Below are 20,685 nucleotides of genomic sequence, written 5' to 3'. Positions count from 1 at the left end.
AAGAAGAAGAAGAAGAAGAAGAAGAAGAAGAAGAAGAAGAAGAAGAAGAAGAAGAAGAAGAAGAAGAAGAAGAAGAAGAAGAAGAAGTCGTCATCAAAGTGCTTGCCATGTAAGGCACCTGTTCCCTTGTGGAGACCCCCCTCCCAATGCACTCTCACTAAGGTCCAGTCTGCAAAGACAAAGGTCAATGTGGAAGAAAATGTTCCTCCCGTTTCCAAGCAAAGTCATGGTCCAGCACTGAGTTATCCTCGAATAGAGAATCCACTGGTTTAAAAATGGCTAAGGAGACAGAGGCTCTGTTCAAGCCCAGGTGACCCTTGAGGAGCAGATCCTCAACTGGATTTGACAGTAAAAAGTTAAGTGCCCAATTTTGGCCACCTGTTACCTTAAACACTCAACAGGAAAGTACAACCAAATATTAAAATGATTGGTCGATTTCCTCCCTGAGGAACAACCCAAGGGGCAACACTCACCAGACATTAGGCTTAGCTCCATATGAGATGTCATTTAGGCAATTATTTATCACTAATGATTTTTTAAAAACACTGTCTTGCTCTGTAGCCCTGGCTGTTCCAGAACCTCCTTTGTAGACCAGGCTGACCTAGAACTCACTGGGATCCCCCTGTTTCTGCCTCCACCTGTGCCTCTGCCTCTGTCCCCCAAGTGCTGAAGTTATAGTGTGTGCCACCACACCCCACTTAGTGATTTTCTTCTTGAAAAAAGAAAAAACTAGTTCCAGCATAGGCTCCAAAGCTACAGAGAAACTCTGTCTCAAAAAATCAAAAAAAAAAAAAATCTACCCATATATTTTGACTTTTGATCAATTTAACCAAAATAAGCCAGGCCCATTATTTTCACCTACAAATTATGGTGAGTAAATTATTTCTTCTCTTCCTCCCTCCATCCTCAGCCATCTGGGATGGACCTCACACTGTGATTCTAGCCACTCCAGCACCTACCGAAGCTCCTGAAATCATCCTGAGTTCTTGCATCACTCTCAAGTCCAGACTTGGAAAAAAAAAGAAGAGGGAGAAGAAGAGGAGTTCAGTAGATGGATGAGACGGAAACTCTTCTGAGCCTCAAGACATTCTGATGCTCTTTGATTTGGACAGTTTATAAAGTAACCTGTGCTCTGGTTTCTCGTGGTTCCATGTCTAGGATTTGTAAAGCTCATGCCTCTTTCCTTTACTTCTCCCTCACATCTCTTCCCAGGCACCAACCAAAGGCTTCCTTTCCACACACCTGACAGTTATCCAAAGAAAGCAGCCGATGCTTTTTTTGGTATCTTTCAGATAAACCCACTGGATGGAGTACCCCACACGCTACACCTGACACCCACATCCAGCTGGAAAAAGCCAAGTCAGTCATTGACACAATTCCATAATGGTAATTGGGGTTCCCTCTTCAGAGGGAAGTGGTAAGAACAGGAACTAGAAATTGGCCAATTTGCCTAAATAGGTTAAAAAAAAAAATCTCAAAGAAAAGTAGCCAGTTTCTTTCCTGGCAAAAATCAAATTTCCTTGGGTTCTTGGCAGTATTGTTCCTGCTAGAGACCAGAGACGCCAGAATTGTTTGGAGGTATTGACCCTTGATCTTGTTTTTAAGTGATTTTAGGGTTACTTATTCAAAGTAGAGAATTACAGTAGCAATAAAGGCCCATTAAGAAAAAAAAGAAAAAAGAACACTTCTGGAACTGGAGAGATGGTTCAGTGGTTAAGAGCACTGCCTGTTCTTCCAGAGGTCCTGAGTTCAACTCCCAGCAACTACATGGTGGCTTACAAGCATCTGTAATGAGATCTGATGCCCTTTTCTGGCCTGCAGGCATATATGCAGACAGCACACTGTATATCATTAGATAGATAGATAGATAGATAGATAGATAGATAGATAGATAGATAGATAGATAGATAGATAAATCTTTTTTAAAAACAAAAAAGAAAAGAAAGGAAAAAAAGAAAAAACTTCTGAGTACTGCTGCAGAGATGGCTCAGCCATTTAAGAGCACTCGATACTTCTCCAGGTGGCCAGGTTTGATTCCCACCATCCATACAGTGGCTCAAACCATCTGTAACTCCAATTCTAGGGGCTCTAATGGCATCTTCTGACCCCCACAGTCCCAAGGGGTGGACATGTTATACAGACATACATGCAAGCAAAACACCCAACCGCATAAAATAAAATTACAAAAGTTAAAGATTAAAAAGAAAAATAAACTTCTGGTCAAAAGAATCCAGCCTTTGGTCTAGTGTTCCAGTTGGGCCAGGTCGATCACCTGGCCATGGGAGAAGTACCCCAAGGAAGGCAGGTTCTATTTACATCATGCTGAAGAGATAGGCAGAAGTATTCATCCTTTAATGAGATCCTGTCCTTTTTCCTTCTCAGAATCCCCGCCCCTTATGCAGAAGTGCACCAGGTTCAGCCATGCAACTTCTTTAAGTCTGCCCACTTTTTTAATTTATCCAGAGAAGTTTAACTTCTTTTCTTCTGTCTGTCTCTTTTCTAAGTATGCTTTCCCTTAGGATTTTGGTTTCCTTACCCTTTCTCCAAAGTTCCCCTCCCTTCCTCCACGTGGCTGACTTCCATGCTGGATGAACTATTACAGGCTTTCCCCCATTCTATCCTCCTCCTCTGGGCAGCGGTTGAGATTTATAACTTGCCTGCCCTGGGTTCTGCATTCTTTCAAATGCAAATAAGATTGTTCTTGAACTTGAATAAATATAAAATAAAATAGATGCTTGCTGCAAGTTTTATAGGCTTGTTTTATAGCTGCCATCACCCGGCTGTCATTAAAATCCTGTCAAAAGAAACTGCATCCGTTTGCTTCCTTGGACAAGCATCCCTTAGCCCTGTGGTGAAAGCACCAGCCAAAGGCAATTTGGAAAACAACCCTGGGGAAACATGATTCCCAACACATGGACAACTGGCTATGCATCCAGACATGTTCACAAACACATGCACACACCGACACCATAAAACTCCTATGCATTTATGTTCCCATCATTTATGGGACACTAGGAAGAGTGTGATCTAAGCAAACACTGTCGTCTTTTTCAAAAACCCTTCACAAATAAACGGACACAGTCCAAGAGCGACACCCTGTGGCATTGACAGGCACACTGCCCAGGGATAACACACAGGAACTTCAGCAGTGTTCTGATGTGAGGCCAGATTGCCAAACTGTCATACCTCTGATCATGACGTCTAAACTTATGCCCCACCCTTCCTGTGATCCAGGGACATCTGTAGTCAGTCCAAACAGTACTTCTAGGGATATAAGGGTGCAGGGTCCCCCTGCCTCTCCCACTGCTCCAATTCCTGAGTCTCATCCCCTACCTACCAAATTGCAGTTTCTGATGCAATAGATCCCACAATGACCAGGGCATTGCCACATCCTTTGATGTGGACGATGCTGTTCCTCGGTGAGAGAGGGTGACCTTATAGCTAAGCACCAAATCAACTTAGTGAGCTGAGTTGTCATCTGGGCAGTGTCTGAGTCACAGAATTCCAAATACAATGGATAAACCTGAAAACCAACCTCTAGCATCCTATTAAAACTGAACCTCAAAGATTACCATGTGCAATGGTGACAGCAATGCAATAATAAAGCCAAGACTTCAAACCATACCAGGTTTGCATGCTCTGTGTGCATGATCTAATCTAAGCTCATGGAGACCCTATCAGGTAGAGCTAACATCACACACATTTTACAAATAGGAAAACTGATGGCCAGAAAGATAACTCACTACGTGCAAAGTCACGGAGCTGGTTAGTTCTTGAAGACATGAGGTTCACTAGCTACAGATATCTTTTAGCCAGTCTAACCCACAAATATGAAAAATGGTAAGCTACTATACCTCCAAATCCTTCCTGTTGTCAGCCACAAAGGCCATTCCCTAGCCAGTCAGCCTCACCCACCAATGCCAGCAACAGTGTTAACCATCCCAGCATCTCCTGGGCAGCTCCTTTTTCAGGGGCCTCCTTCTGTAGTCTTTCTTCTTCCCTCCTTAGCTATGGAAATGGGTCTTTTCTCACTAGGTCTCTGCTCTTTTCCTTCTTTCTCCCTCTCATCAGGACCTCCGTTACAAGATTCATACACTTGATGCTGGGATTCTAAGTACAGAGCTTTGGATTCAAGCCCTTTACTGGGGTGTCCCCACTCTTCTCCCCCTGCAACAACATAAAGTGGTTATTTAGACTGGCATCTTTTACCTGCCAGCTAGCCCCACCTTCTATAACCATCATGGCCCAAGCCCTTCTCAGAATATTTAGATGGAGTCTTTGGGGGCAAGACACAGATATCCATATGTCCAACTTTCTCAGATTCTTTAACTTCCTGGTGGTTGCTACTCAGCACCAGAGTCTCCTCCCCCTCCGCACTCCTCCTCCTGGATTCCAGCCTAGCCTTGTCCCCGGACTCCTGGCTCCTAGTCAGTGCCCTGTTGCTATATACCTCACCCAAATCCAGGCAGCACCCATCATCTCTCAGCTTCTGCAGACATTCAGACACTCAGCATCCTCTATAAGGTCCAGGGAACACCTTACACAGTCTCCCCACCTTCTGCCTCAGGGAAAGCCATGCCAGGTCTTGGCTATACCAGTGTTCTCCGGGTAACCTGTCTCCAAGAGGATAACTTGCCTTTTTCCCATGATGCAAAGCTTAACTCAAAAGTCGCCTTTCTCATAATAGCGCTCTCTCTCTCTCTCTCTCTCTCTCTCTCTCTCTCTCTCTCTCTCTCTCTCCTATGCCTTCTTTGTATTTTTCTTTTTTTAATTTTAATTAAAATATAATAACATCATTTCCCCCTTCCCTTTCCTCCCTCCAACCCCTCCCGTATCCCCTGTCTCCTGCCCCTCCCATTTCCTCTGCCTAACTCCCTCTCCTGAGAGTTCTGTTGACAGCCATGTCCACTTTATAAATCCCTACTGTCCTCCACCCCTCCCAAGATGGCAAGGAGTGCCTTCCCTGTCCAAGGGTTCAGATTTTGCACTTCTACATAGAAAAATGGCCTATCTCCTCTCCCTGGAAATGGCAGATCACAGAGGGAGTTTCTGCCCTCTGTCTACTCTCTTGGTTGACTCTTTTTCATGAGAGAGGAAATAATCCTGGTATAAATACTGAAAGCATTAGCTAGTCCTTGGGTAGCCTTAGATAGTCCTTATATAGCTGTAACTATCTGTTTCTTATGCAGCAAGATATTCCTTATGTAGCCATAGATATTCCTTATGTAGCCATAGGTGTTTTTAATGTAGTCTTAGATATTCCTTACAGAGCCATAGATGTTCCTTAGATATTTCTCATGTAGCTATAGCGACTCCTTATGTAACCTTAGATACTCCTAATGTAGCCATAAATGTTCTTTATGTGCTCACAGATACTTCTTACGTAGGCTTAAATATTCTTCATGTAACCTTAGAGATTCCTCAGATAACCTTAGATATTCCTTATGTAGCCTTGGTTTTTCCTTTGATAGCCTTAGATAATCTCTGTGTAGCTTTAGATATTCCCCCACTGTGGACAACTGTGGCCACAGTGACTTTGTGTATGGAGGCAGCTTTACCTTTCCCTGTGTGCTTGCCTGAGCCTGACTTTCTGCTTTCCAATTACCTTGGGAAGCCCACCCAAACAGACCAGGCAGTACTGCCCGTCTCTGCCTTTCCCAAGACAGGGGTTGGATTGACTGGCCACCTGCTGCTAATTGACCAGAAGCATAGGTCTGCTCCTCAGAACCAGCCCTTCCAGAATCAAGACAGAGAGGAGGAGAAGGTACCTCTGGGTTCTCCTTGCCAGGGCTGACTTCACTAGTTCAAATTTTAGCTGAACACCAAGTGTATGAACATCTCCAAAGAACCTGCCTCCCTGACCTACAAAGAATGTCATTGACCAAGCCAGTAATCTTCTGCTCTCTGTTTAGGTTCATTCTTCTACTGGACATGGTAAGTGATGGGATCCAGAACCTTGTACTGCACCCTTGGTGCAGAGCCTTTGGTCTTGAGGCTCTGATTCTCCATTTGAACACAGCGAGGCCTCAAAGAACATCTATTGAAATGAACTGAGATGATTCTTTTTCTGATTGTGCCTCCTTCCTAAAACTTCCTGTGTCCACCTTGGATGTCAGAAGGAGACCCTCTGGTTCCACATCCAGGGTACCCCCTCCACCCTCTGCAAAGCTGCTCAGAGGAGAAGGGAGCACTGGAGAAGGCATCTGGGGCATCAAACATACTCACACTGGGGAGCAGGAATCTGGATCTATGCTCCTGGTGGGGACAAAGCCCACTTCTCCTGAGGTCACTGACTTCCCAATAAACCACTGCAGCCCGGGGATAACAAAGCCAAGGATCTCAATGCTTTCTCCCTGGAGGAAGCTCAGTTCATCCTTTTCCTCTTGTTTGTAATCCATCAGGGCCTTGCACCGTCCTCTGCCTGTAGTAAACAACATACAGGTCAACTAGAAAGATATATAGGAGTGAACCCTCCCCTGTCTATCAGTGTGATACAGGCTAGAGTATCCCAGCCTTAAGGAATTTTAGTAATTTAGTCAGATCACACACACACACACACACACACACACACACACACACACCCCAAAATCAAACTGGTAGGAATGGCCAGGGTTAGTAGGTTTTGCATTTTGCCAAACTAGAACAATACAAAAAGAAACTACAATCCAAATGCTTTTCACTATAATTTTTTAAAAAGAAAAGGCACAAGTATAAGAAAGGCATTCTCAGAATACAGAATATGCATGCCTTTAAACTAGATAAGCTTATAGGAAACTGGAATGTTTCTTATATTACCCTCAACGGATTCTGCCACCATTGTACATATCATCACCATGCTTGGCACAAGACCCCAGAGCAGTGCTTAAGATGCTTTATAGCAGAAGATGCCTACATCTCCTTCCAGCTGCTTCAGCCACTGTGACACCTGATGCTTCTCAATACTAGAGTCAAACACAAAGTGCACTGTGCCTGGTACCTATTGGACTCTCCAAAGATGCTACTGCACAGTCGTTGGCAGAACAGAGTGCTGCAGGGAAGCCAGAGGGATCTGGGACTATCCTTAAAGCTGTAGTGATTACCAAGTTTGGTGAATGGCTCACCTAGGATCCAATAACAGTGTTTCTGAGAGTATGGAACTGTCCAGTTTACAAAGCACATTTCTAGTCTCAGGTTTTCCTGGGGGCTGAATGCCAGGCAGAATATCCAGCAGAATTCCCTCTTCACAAATGAGAAAGCCGGAAGCAGCATTGAGTGATGGGTCTAAGGAGCTAACCTGCAGTCAGGCTTCCCGGCTACTGCCACCTCTCCTGCACATCTGCTTAGTTCTTGGGACAGCATTTGGTGGCTTGATTACACCACTTCTTTATTGAGAAGGTAGAAGCCCAGTGAAGGCAGGGAGTGCTGGCTTGAGGTTGTATAAACCCCAACAAATTCCAAAGCCCCACAGTTCTGACTGTACACAGGTTATGTTTCTTCAAATGCTAATACCCTTGTTTATGGCCAATTACTGCACAGTTCTAATACTTTGATTCTGTGATTCCTCCTAGTTGTTTTAAGTGTCATAAGGGTTTGGAACTTGTAAAACTATGTTTTAAAACTAGAGATACGTAATAGGAAATGTACTAGAATATAGGGAGTTGCAAGGATACCGTTTCAGCGGTGTATTTTAGATATTTTGTTATCTAGTTAGCACCTAAACAGCAGCATGTGTGTGTGTAGACAGAGATTAGCTGACCTGTGGTGTGTGTGTATGTGTGTGTGTGTGTGTGTGTGTGTGTGTATGTGTGTGTGTACAGGTAGGTGTGTGCATAGTTCATTATCTATTTATCCAGTGTTTCCTGGGCACTCAGAGTCCCCCTAAATCACACTATGCTATGGAAAATCAGAAAATGTTTGGGTAAAGAGTTGGAAACTGGTGGCCTGCAGGTCACATTTGACTCAAAATTGTTTCATTTGGCCCATGGAAGCCTTTTTTTCTACCGACTTATCTTTAAAGCTCTCCCACCCACTCGATTCCTTAACATCTTTCCCCCGGCCCTCTCCACATATGTGTGTTCTGCTTGTTCACATAGTTAGGAATCTGTTTCCTCAGCCCTGGCCAGAACTTTCACTTCACAGGCAAAGACCCCAGCATGCAGACAGTAACCGGCTTCCCACATCCCATCAGTGAGACCAGGAGGCAGGACAACATCACCGCCCTGACAATGCCGTCTTCATCTCATACCAATATGACAGGAGCCTGTCCAGTCTCTCTTCCTGGGAAGATCACAGATTCCTGGGTAATTCTTTAGGAACCATCTGCCAGTGGAAACACGGAGTTTTAAGATATTATAACAATGAACAGAATAGTCCCGTAGAAAAAAATGATGGTGGTGTTATTGTTATTTAGTTTTATTTTAATGGCAGCAAACTTATTTATTTTAATATTAATATTAATCTTATTTTAAGAGAACGTATGTTACGCTGTGAAAAATGAAAATGTGGGGTGTTTCCTAGCTCTGCAGTTCTCCTGTCAGTTAAATGACTTACACACAACCTTTAGTACCCTCCCTGCCAGTTCTGCCAGGATCAAGTAGAATGTGTAAGATACAAAAAAAAAAATGGTATAGCTCTATAATCTCAAGTTTACCGTATCCTCCAGTGGGAAGAACATGCCTGAGGAGATAATCTAAAATGGAAGTTTCTGGGTCCAACACCAAGAGAATCAGAGGAGGGTCAGGGAGCAGAATTCACAATAACACCCCCAGGTGACACTGATTTAAGTGCCTTAGTCCTTGCATTGAAAAGCACTTCAAGAGGCTGGAGAGATGGCTCGGTGGCTAAGAGCACGCACTGCTCTTCCAGAGGACCTGAGTTCAATTCCCAGCACCCACATGGCAGCTCACAATTGTATGTAGCTTCAATTTCCAGGGATCTGGAACCATCCCAGACATGCACGCAGGCAAGACACAAATGCACATAAAATAAAAATAAATTTAACAACAGAAAAGCATTTCAATGGAGGTCATACGTTTCATCCTATATACTATGTTCATCTAAAACTTAGAGTTTTTTCCACTTGCATCAAATAATACAATAAAAAAAAACCCAGGATATTAAAAAGTCACCCCAATTGTGTCCTCTTCCAGGCACCAGGAATACTATAGCTAAAAGGATATATCTATTCTATTCTGCTCAAGCTTTGGTCTGCTCCAGGACCCTCCCCCAGGGAGTGGGCAGCTTACTCACTGATGGAAAGGGACAGACAGGGGCTCCAGGGCTGACACAGGCACCAGGCCCCTCTGGCCCGTCACTAAAGACACGCTTTCCCACTCAGATTCGCCTTCAGGGAGCACGGAGATTAGCTCATTCTTGCACAACGTCAAATATTCCCCTTCCTTCTCATCTGGCTGAGCCACGGAGCACGTGGCTCTGCAGAAGAAGTGGCCTGCAGAGAATGAGAGAAACCTTCCAAGGAGTAGCTGGAAATGGGAGAACCTCCTATAAGGTGCCACTTAGAAGCAGAGCCCAGACAACTTTCTTCCCCTGAGTAAAGTCCACCGTCCAGGAGGAGGCACAGGGTCTTGAGCTGTGATCCCAAGGAGTCAAAACAGCCACTGACAGGGAGTTCCCTTAAAATCGATACTAACAGATCTGAGCAATGTGGGAGAATACAGCTTACTTGGGCTTTACCTCAAAAAAGAGAGATGAAATAACCGCCCCCCCCCATCCTGGAAATATGTGTGCATTTACTAAACTCTGACTGTCTTTGCAACCCTGTGCTTCGTTTAGAGACACTAAGAGGAAGGAAATCAGTTTAGATGGATGTGACAACCACATGAACTTTGCATTGGTACAACACAGATTCCATCAAAGGGGTTTGCAATGGGATTGGAGAAAGAATCGCTTTTGTAAAACTATCATGAACCAATATGGCTTTCGATATGTAATAAGTGATCAGACTTGACCAACTGCCAGTCTGACAGCGTCTGCCCTTGTGAAAAGGTCAGATAGGGTGCTTCAGCTGGCTTCTCGGCATTCTGCTATTGAATTTCATGAAATAGTTTGGGATTTCCAAGATTTATAAATTGACTTTACAATCAATTTACATCATGTGTTTATAGAACCGTCTCTCAATTCTGGAGATCATTAGAATTACATGGGAAACTTTATTTTTAAGATGCCAATCAATGCCAGGGTTCCCACCTCCAAGAACTCTACCAGCTTGGGTAGAGCCTGGCAGCCCACTCTCCAAACCTCCAATCAGCCTGAATATGAATCAGTGAGACCAACTAACACAACTGTTTTATGACGCCAGGACCAGGCTGAGAAGGATGTTTGAAGTTTTGTTACAACAGATAGGTTGGCTAATATATGTTTTCATCTTTCAAAGATTTTTTTTGCCTCTTTTGGTATCTTAATTATCTGAGGGGACTCCAATAAAAAACATCTCAATGAGGCTCCCACCCCAAATCCTATGCCAGACTCACCTTCCTGCAGCAAGAGGCCCAGGTATATGTTCTCCAAGTGACTGTCATCTACAGACACTTGGATCTCTGTGTCATCCACCAGCCTGCAGTTGAGCCAGTACTTGTGGTCAAAGAAGAGCTGTTCCAGACATGTAGACACGTAGCCTAGAGGTCAAACCCACACAGCTGAACAAGAGGAGTTCTTCCCTGAGCGACCACCAAAGAGAAAGCAGGTTCCATCCTGCCTCAGACCCATACCCATCATTTAAGTGGAGCAGAGTGCTAAACAGACACCTTTCTAGAATGAACTGATTCTTCTCAACATCTGCTAGGAAATACAAGTTGAGTTTAAGTCGTGTTTAGCATTCTAAGCATTTCGTGGTCTCCATAAGTGCATATTTATCTTTTTAAATCTTTCTACATTTATTAATTTTCTGTCTGTCTATCTGTGTATAAGTGTGTGTGTGTGTGTGTGTGTGTATGTGTGTGTGTGTGTGTGTGAGTGCTGCGGGGGGTGGGGGATAAGCAAATACACTCATATACCACAGTGCATGAGTGGAGGCCAAAGAACAGCTTGCAGAATCAGCTTTTCTCCACCGTGTGGGTTTCTGGGTAGAACTCAGGTTATCTGATATGTGTCTTCACCACTGAGCCATTTCATTGGCCCTCAGTTATTTTTTCTAAATCAACAATGGAAGTCCTCCAGTTTGCTGTGTCAACTCTGAGGGTTCCTAAACTCCCCTTCAAGTTCTAACCTGAAGCTCAAATTTCTGTACTCTGATGCTTCAGGGGCTGTGACAGCCCACGGAGTCAGATCCCATTCCACCATCTTCTCTGATTCTGCCCTCCCATACAGCCTAGGATGGATGCTCCGCCTTCTTACAAGCAGAAATGGCTGGGGATGTGGGACAGTGGCTAGAGTGCTCACCTAGCATGAGCAAAGCTCTGGGTTTGAGTCTCAGAATTGAAAAAAGAGAGAGAAAGGAGGGGGAGAAAGAGAACTCAAAACTATGTAAATTGTAAAAAGAAATTATTATGTCAATATTCTTCTAAACATGAATGACTCATATTGAGATTTTGCTTCTTTTGAGTCTTCTTCACTATTCCTATAATGCAATAACCTGCCATTCTCCACTTTCATTGTCTACTATGAATGTCTTCTTAAACTTGGAAGTTCACAACCTAGGAGTGTGATAAAAATGCAGAGACTAGTTAGCAGGTCTGAGTTAGAGCCTAGACTTCTGAGTCTGTAACACCACACACTCCAGGGAATGAACAAACTGATCCACAAAGTCTCAATGCCGACCATTTGTAATGGTCACAGGCCCTCCATCCCAGAGAGCAGGAAAATCACCATGACTATAAGACAAGGTTCTCCCTCCAGCCGAGGGTCACTTTAACCCTTAGCCCAGCTCAGCATTGCCCTCTAGGTACAACTGCAGGGAACCCAGTGTTCTCTGTAAGGCAGCAAATGTTTGACAATTAGGTGACTTGGCTTTGAAGCCATCAGTTCCTGCCAGATGTCTTTTGTCCTGGGACAGAGAATGAAACACTGCCCACTACAGTGGCAATGTCACTGTGTCCTGACATCTCTAACTTTCTAGAAAACTCTAAAGACTGGGGCCACTTCCCATTAGGGTCTCCGATCTCTTTCTTTGACTCTTACAAACACACAGGACAAAGTGTCTTCAAGCTTTAGTATTTTGAGCAGCTTCCCACTCTTCCTCAGGAATACTCGTCTTTCTTTTTAAGGAACTCGACATCTATCTCACTGCTTCCAACTCAGTAGCTCATCAAATGGGTTGCCCAGGTATGCAATTCTTAAAAAAAGCTCTCCCTGGACATAGGAAAATAAGTTTCTTCACATGACATTTTAGAGTAATAGTTAATATTTATTTTAGAATTAGCTTTAGAGATTTTATGATATTTCAAAAGGCCAACCATCCATCTCAGGGCTGCATCTCTTTTAACTCTCAGAGACCAACCAGTCCCCTGATGTCAGGCTCAAGAGCTGGCTAGATTGAGAAGCATGTTCTCCTCTACCTACCCAGAGCATACCTAAGTTCAGGTAGGTGGAAAACTTCCAGATTTCTTCCACAGTCTTGAAGGTGATGAGAAACTGGTCCTTCTGGGACTGGACGCTCACCAGCCTTGCAGAGAGGTCCTGAGCAAGAGCAACAAGTCAGCCTGTGGTAAGAGTCCTTTAAGGAGGTCACGGGAGGACTCAGCGTTAATCACCAGCAGATGAGCGGCTACTAAGCAGGATGCTGTAAACCATCTCTCACAGCAAGGACTGGTCTACATTATGTTTACTGCTGATGAATGCCATTATTTCAAATCATTCACATTTGGATGATTTTACAATCTTATTGCCCTAAACAGCCCTGGGATAACTACCTCAATAGATAAATCTTTATGCACATCCTTGCGTGTACACGATTCTAAGAAGCACAGTTGCCAGTGGAGAATACGTGCATCGTCTATTCAAAAAATGCAGCCACCCAACAATCTCCAAAAATATTTGCCAATTTGTTTGCATAAGAAGAACAAGAAGAGGCCTGGGGCCTCCTTGCTGTCTAAAATGGAACAAAGTAGGCTTGAACCCGTGGCACTTGCTTCCCCTCTGACCATCCCACTCCAGGGTCACAAACTGCTAGACCAGGTCCTTAGGGAGTCTGCAGGGAAGAGAACCCAAAAGAAGAGCCCCAAGCCCAGTGGGAATCTGCAACCTGTCAACACCAGAGACTCAGAGGCCACAGGTCCTAAGTGGGTACAGACCTCGAGGACAAGCAGAGCTGCTGGGGGAAAAAAAAATAGTGAATTTGCTCAATGTCAGACCTTTGTAAGGCCAATCTTCACAACACTTCATTCAGCTACCACAATAAGTACCTGAAAAGAGTGCAATAGTGGTATTTAATCCACTCTAAAACAGGTTTTTGTAACATCTAACCGCTTCTTAAATAAAGACAAGGAAGTGCATCACCCCGCCTAACGGACCAGATGCACTTTCTTTCAGATGCACACGGAATAAAGATGAACGTTATGATTAATAGTACCATGAAGCTAATAGCATCACTCCAGTTTTGTAAACAAAAAAGATGAGGACACAGAGAGGTAAGGTAAATTCCCTAGGGTCACCTACAGTGAGCTATAGAGCCCTGATTAGCTCTGGGATACAGACAGCTTCTGGCCTCAGCCTCCACCCCTCAACATACTCAGCTCAAATATGATATAATCTAAGGGACAGCTCTTGCCATCAAACCCTACTCCTGCCCACAGCAAAGGTGGTTTGAATCAAAGGGAAATTCATTAAAGCCCATTTAAATCAAAGAAAAATTCATTAAAGCCATTGGCAGCAGGTGTCTTTACTTCCTGAATTCCAGGGGTTAAAATAGAATAAAATAAAATTTAGAAGCCCAGGGCAGGAGAAATGGCTCAGGAGGTAAAACCACTTGTTGCTCAAGCATAAGGACATGAGTTTAGGTGACATCACCATGTAAGAAAAGCCAGGTGTCATCCCCACACTTGTAACCCCAGTACTGAGAGGTTGGTTGGGGCAGAGACTGGAGGAATGCTGGGGCTTGCTGGCCATCAGCCTGGTGTGAGTGAAACTCCTTCTCAAAGGAAGAGAGAGAAAAGTGACAGAGCAGGACACCTAATGTCCCCCTCCAGCCTCCTTGAATGCGCAAGCACGGTGACCTGCATGGTGCATGCGCATCCTCACACATATGAGTATATGCACATGCGCACACACACATACGCATGCACGCACATGCCCATGCACCACGATCACACACAGGGAAACATGTTTCTTTTTAACTTTTAGCTATTGATTATGGAGCAGGTACCATGACCATGTACCTGCTTTCTCTACAGGCATAACCTTGCTTTCTCCTAAAAAACTGCCACTGTCACTCTTACATGACAGCCACAGTACTTTTCTTCTTTCAATTTGTAACAGATTAAGGAGGAAATAAAAATAATAAGACATATTAGTTTATCATGTAAAGCAATGCTTTCTTTCCCCACCACTGACAGAAACAAGTTCTCTCTATTTCTGATTCTCATTCTTTGATCAGACCTTTTGTAATTTCAAATATAACTTAACTATTAAACATTTATCTACTATGAAAATCCATTTATTTCATTGTTTCTCTCATCCCAACATTTATAGTTATGGTTTTTTCATTGGCAATATTATTACTTTAAAAATATGTGCTTGGCCAGGCAATGGTGGCACATGCCTTTAATCCCAGCACTCAGGAGGCAGAAGCAGACATATCTCTGTGAGTTTGAAGCCAGTCTGGTCTACAGGGATAGTTCCAGGACAGTGAGGCTATTACACAGAGAAACTTGTCTTGGGGTAAGGTGGGAGAGAAAGAAAGAAAAGAAAAAATAAAATATGTGCTTGCCAGATGATGATGGCACACACCTCAGGTGGATCTCTGTGAGTTCAAGGCCAGTCTGGTCTACAGAGTGAGATCCAGGACAGCCAGGGCTACTCAGAGAAACTCTCTTCAGAAGAAAAAAAGGAAATAAGTTCAACCTTTACCAGGACCCAAGGAAAAGGAGAAAATGGATAGTTACTTGTGGCACAGAGATTGAATGTGGAGTGATGGGGATAGAATCTTCTGGAGACAAAGATAAGTGAATTGTGCATTTTAAATCACAATGGGAAAATACATGAATGTTGTACCCTAGTAACAAAACAAAATTCAAATGTAGCACGTTATGGGGGAGGTATACTTCTGAGGCGGTTGCTATAAACATCCCCATTCTGCATTAGTGCAAGTAACTTGACCAAATTCGGGGCCAGGAGGAGGGTTCCTCTGGTTTAGGCCACTCATTACTGTTCGGCAGAGAGCTGTTTTGGGGGGACGTACTTTGTCCATGCTATTAGGAACCCAAGATCTGAGAGCCAGCCACCCAGCTCACCTTAAACAGTGCACAGACTTCATGGTCTTCATTCTCCAGGGCCCAGAGCCGCTTCCGTGCAGCCTCCTGCAAGGGTGCATTGACACAGCTCCTGGAGCGGCTCTTCACACAGAATGAGAGCACCAGGTCTGCAAGAGAACAGAGAGAGATGCAAGGCTGCACACACAATGAACGATAGCGGAGATGCAAGGCTGCACACACAGTGAACGAGAGGAAAGGAGAGAATGTTTCACCCACGAGCCTTAAATTGCTATCCTCCGCTGACGAGAGATCAGAGTAAGCTAAAGGATCCTCCATGTTCCCTTTTCAAGTGTCCTCCCTGGAGACAGGGAAAGACACTGAAGGCCAGCAGGGCTCTGGAAAGGTGCACAGCGGTCATTTCTGCCCAGGTGCTGACACAGAACCAGCCAGGACGGGCATTGCTTCCAGCAGATGATGTGTGAATGTCCCAAATGAAGACTACATTATCCAAACTGAAGGGAATGCATTTATACACAAATTTATTTTCATTAAACATATTTCTGTTTTCATTTATTTTTATTTTGTGTGCATTGTTGTTTTGCCTGCATATGTCTGTATGAGGCCGTCAGATCTTGGAGTTACAAACAGTTTTAAGCTGCCATATAGGTGCTGGGAATTGAACCCGGGTCCTCTAAAAGAGCAGTCAGTGCTCTTAACCACTGAGCCATCTCTCCAGTCCCTACACACAAATGCATAATAGGTAATAAACATTATCTTATGAGTTGTTTGCACACATTTTCCCAACCTGGTTTTCATGCTCCAGGACTAACATTTCTTATGACAACCAGGGAGACACTGAGAGTCAATCTTTGATTTCTTCAGAGTTCACAGTCATTTAACAAACACTCCTTGAAGCCTCCTGGAAGTCTGTTTAGATGCGCTCATACAGCAAAGAACAAGGTTAGCTCCTGCTCCCATGGGTGACGCTTGGACAGAATTGGCCTGCCAGGGATTTCTTCTCATAGAGAAAAGAACTTCGGAGGGAGGAAAATGCAATGGAATCAAGAAACAGTTATATGCATTTGAATATGTGAAGAGGCCACACAGGATGCTACAAAGGACAATTTTTCTACAGAAATTGTCCTTTCAGAAACGGTTTCTTCAGATATGAAGTACCAAGTTTGTTAATAATATGCTAACAGGAGAAATAGAAGCATTGGGCTGGATTCACAGAAACCGGCTCCTTATTCCAATTTGGCTTAAGCCAGGTTATAGAGATGGCCCTTATCCTGCAGGTGGAGTCCACAGGGCAGTCTGAATGCCCACGTGGAACAGGCCCATTTGCAACCCAGAGGTGCTGAAAGTAGTGTCGTGGCTGCAGGTCAGCTCCCGCACACATTCAAATGACCTGCATCTAGGTAAGAAGCCATTTCTTTCACTCAGATCCTCTCTGATCTGTGTTCCCTCCAGTCTACCCAAGCCCCTCTCTACATCTGGCCATTCTCCCCAGCTTCCATCTGGCAGTCTTTCTTCATGCTAACCCCCAGGATGAAGGACAGCACAAACAAGAAGCCAAGGGAGGATTCTCAGAACCTCAGGTTCAGGGATTAGCTCTGCTAATCTCAAGCCTGTGCCGCCCTGAGCAGTTAACCACCTCTGTATGCTTGATAGTTCTGTTAGGAAAAAAGATTGTTTTGATAAGACCCATAACAGGGCTATGAAAGGGACCTTTCCGATGAGCTATGCATGTAACTCTTTTCTTAGTTCCTGGCCCATATTAAATGTTGAATAAATGGGAAGCTTTTGGACCATCCCTCAGTCCCAATACCCCAGCAATTCTGCTCACCAATGGCCTCATCTACTGATACTATTAATCTTGACAATAGCTGATACTGCTGGCTTCTGTTCTGCTAAACTCTATTTCTCCTGCTTTCCAAAACCTAATGCAAACTCCCTCTTAGGGTCTCTTCCAAAATCATTGCTGCTCACTGGTGGTACCCCCAATGTGACTCTTCTTATGATGTGTGAACCCATGTATACAAAATGGAGAGACCCTGATTTGAATAGAGCATCCCTTAAGATCTTAGTTGATACTGAGAGCAGAACCTCTGGGCAGGTGGGATCCTGTAATACCCCAAATCACCACAAGGGGCAGTCAGTCCAGCTCACTCTAGTACAGACTGCAGCAGGCTGTGTCCTATTTTAATCTTTCTGGAAGCCAGGCCAAGAATGTACTGATTCTGTCTGGAATTGGCCTGCATAAAGCAAGATTAGAAGCTAGCACCAAGTCTTCCACTTCCACTCCATGACCTACCTTCCTGCAAGCTCAGCCTAGAGATTCGGTTTCATCTAATGATACTCGTTGGAAAGTTATCAACTTTCACACACTAGTAAGACAATATGCTGACTCCAGTGTGGTTCTGGAGCAGCCAAAGGCAAAGTCAAAGGGTTTTCTGGGACGGCCCAAGCTTACGGATGTCAAGCAGGTAAATGACCCAAGAGCAAGGTTTTTCTCCTTACTGCTGAGATGGCTCAGTGGATAAGGCACTTGCTAAGCCGGGTGGCCTGAGTGTGATCCCAAGACACACATAGTGGAAGGAGAGAACCAGTTCCCGAGTCCTGATGTGTGTGCCCACACACAAACAAACACACACATAAGTAAACATGATATAAAACATTTATTTAAAAACTAGCATTTAGACACAATTTCCAAAGGCGAATAGACAGAACCTGGTTTGATAATTATACAATATCGATTCACACCATTTATATACTCAGAGATACCAAAATGTAACTCTCCCACAAATCTTCCGTCACAAGGGAAGGTATATGTTTGGAAAAGTGTGGACCGTGATGGTTACAAACAGGACAAAAGTGATGGCAACTTCGCTGGCAACTCAACTGCATCTGTCATTAACTAAACCCTAAGCAGCTGGGGACACCTGTGAGGAATTTTTCTTAATTAAACCATCTGACGTGGGAAGATTCACCTTGAATTTGGATCTTAAATCAGAGCCACACCTCTGGCAGCATCCTGTATAAAGGACACGGATGAAGGAAACTTTAGCTCTCTGTCTGCTTGCCCTCGCTCTCACCAGCAAGTTCATTCCTTTGCTGGCATTAGAGCCCACTTCTTCAGGATTCCAGTGTATACTGCGGACCAGCTAGGCTTTCAGACTCATAGACTGAACAATTACTTGATTCTTGGACATTGTGTTAGCATAGTCATTGTTGGACTAGCTGGACCATGGCCTATAAGACCCTCTAGTGAACCCCCTTTCTATACCCTATCAGTTCTGGTCCTTTGGAGAAGCCCAACGGCGAGAGTTCAAGCCTCTTCCTTGTCACATAGTAAATGACAGTCGAGTCGCTGTCCCTTCTGAGATTCTGCTTCCCACCTTCCCATTTGATAGGTAGGGACTTGGGTATCACCAAAAAGAGGAGATTGTGTGAAAAGAGGACCATGTAACAGACCTCCTGACCAGGATCTGCTCTCAAAATGGTCCCCTCTATTCGGATACGTCTAAGCCCAGCGTAGGAGCACACGCCTTTAATCACAACACTAGGAAGGTAGAGGCAGATGGATATCAGTGAGTTCGAGGCCAGCCTGATCTATAAAGCAAGTTTCAGGACAACCAGAGATAACGAGACCCTGTCTCAAATACTAAATAAAAAAGAAAAAGAAAAAATGGTCCCCGCTACTGGTCACCAGAAGCTGTGCTACAGAAACCATACGTCCTCTATGCCCATCATCCGGTTTCTGCTGTCAGGTTCATCTCAATGCTATCATTTTCTAATGAGAATTCTCTCTTTGTGGGTTTCACCGGAGCCTCACAGAAGAGGACCTTATGAGATATTCATGAAAATGGATATCTTCCGTCACGTGGATTTCCAAATCATTTTCTGCTTCTAAAATATTCATTCGGATACTTCTACTCAGCCAATCTCATTCTACACACTCAGGTCTTCATTTGACTATTCATTTGTTTATGAAATATTTGCTCAGAGCCTCGAATATGAAGAGACTGTGAGTGTTATCTAGAACAAAAACGGGTCCTCCACCTACTCATTCCTCCACCTGTGTCTCTGACATACATTTTCTAGACATTTATGTACTGCATACAGACAAATGCACATGTTGAATGCACTTTTTTTTTTCAGTTTAATCCTGCCCCTATATCACCTTAGAAAGCTAATAAATAAGCTGTTTCTCTAACCCAGAAATTATACATGGAGTTCCTGACACATGCTGGATTCTAAAGAGCTTTAACTAACAGTCTGGGAGGTTTGTGTGTGTGACAGTATAATAAAGACACACTCACAAGATGATAAAGACACACAAGATGATAAAGACACACTCACAAGGATACACACGGAGGTAACAAGAAACGAGGGCAACAGGAATGGGGGTCTACAGAGGGAGAGATGAGGAAGCTTCTGAAATACCCAAAGGTATTTTTTTTTTAATTGAACTTATCATTGTGATTCCAATACCTTGAGTCATGTTCTGTGGCAGGAAACATTTTCCCTTGTTTTCAAGCGAGGCTGCCTCCTCACTTGATCCGAGTGGATCCTTGGAAAGAACTTCTTTATCTGCAGAGATAAAGCAAAAGATCAGCTGTAAGAGTATACGCAAGTGCTAAGTATGGACTGGAGGGTCCTACCATGTACCAGTGGTTAAACCAAGACTAGGGCCTTAAGAGAACTATTGTCACCATTGCCTTATAATTACGTTGTAGCCAGCTGTTATCAAAGACCCGCCATGTATGCTATCTCAATCCTGCAGCAGTCTGGGTGCACCCATTTCATTAAATATTCCCACCCAGAGGTCAAACCCAGTTCCAGGGTGCAGTCCACTGACAGTGCTCCAGGTGTGTGGAGCCTACACAGATCATTCTGGCTCTAACTGCAGCAAGGCCTAGGTCAGTGCGTAGGCATGGGAGGACTGGAGCCGAGTGAGGAAGAATGGTACCGTTAGAGAGATGGCTGAGGAGCGGTTGTAACTCCCCATGCTCTCCACCTAGCTGCCTACAACACAGGGTCCCATCTAAAATCTCTCTTCCCATCCCTTAAAATAGTTCCTGTTCCTGTGGCCGCTGAAATGGAGCAAAGGGTGTAGGCCGAAGCTGTCAGAAGAGTGCCTGCCTTACATGAACAAGGTTCGGGGCTCCATCATAAGCAGCCCTACTCCCGCCATAACAGAGTCCAAAGAAGGAAGACTCTGGACTGATGGATTGGTAAGATGGCTCAGTAGACAAAGTCCATCAAGTCTGATAATCTGATTTCAATCCCCAGGAAAGAACTGATCCTGAAACTTATCTTCTGACCTCTGAGAGAGAGA

At 44.2% G+C, this 20,685-nt stretch overlaps 1 protein-coding gene across 2 annotated transcripts in view; it reads right to left on the bottom strand.

Annotated features, from left to right (window-relative positions):
* Sh3tc2 (SH3 domain and tetratricopeptide repeats 2) overlaps positions 1 to 20,685 on the bottom strand; it is a 60,099-nt gene that overhangs the window by 32,283 nt on the left and 7,131 nt on the right. For both annotated transcript variants that reach the window (XM_005356182.2, XM_026783644.1), the window contains exons 2-8: positions 19,839 to 19,937; positions 15,384 to 15,511; positions 12,507 to 12,612; positions 10,470 to 10,613; positions 9,229 to 9,427; positions 8,225 to 8,298; positions 6,226 to 6,421 (exon numbers count right to left, since the gene is read on the bottom strand). In XM_005356182.2, coding sequence (XP_005356239.1) covers positions 6,226 to 6,421; positions 8,225 to 8,298; positions 9,229 to 9,427; positions 10,470 to 10,613; positions 12,507 to 12,612; positions 15,384 to 15,511; positions 19,839 to 19,937 — 946 coding nt within the window. The remainder of the gene's footprint in view (positions 1 to 6,225; positions 6,422 to 8,224; positions 8,299 to 9,228; positions 9,428 to 10,469; positions 10,614 to 12,506; positions 12,613 to 15,383; positions 15,512 to 19,838; positions 19,938 to 20,685) is intronic.

Source organism: Microtus ochrogaster, chromosome 18 (assembly GCF_000317375.1).
Source record: "Microtus ochrogaster isolate Prairie Vole_2 chromosome 18, MicOch1.0, whole genome shotgun sequence".
Lineage (NCBI taxonomy): Eukaryota > Metazoa > Chordata > Mammalia > Rodentia > Cricetidae > Microtus > Microtus ochrogaster.
Note: the sequence above shows the minus strand (reverse complement) of the source record. Positions and strands in the feature narration are given on the sequence as shown.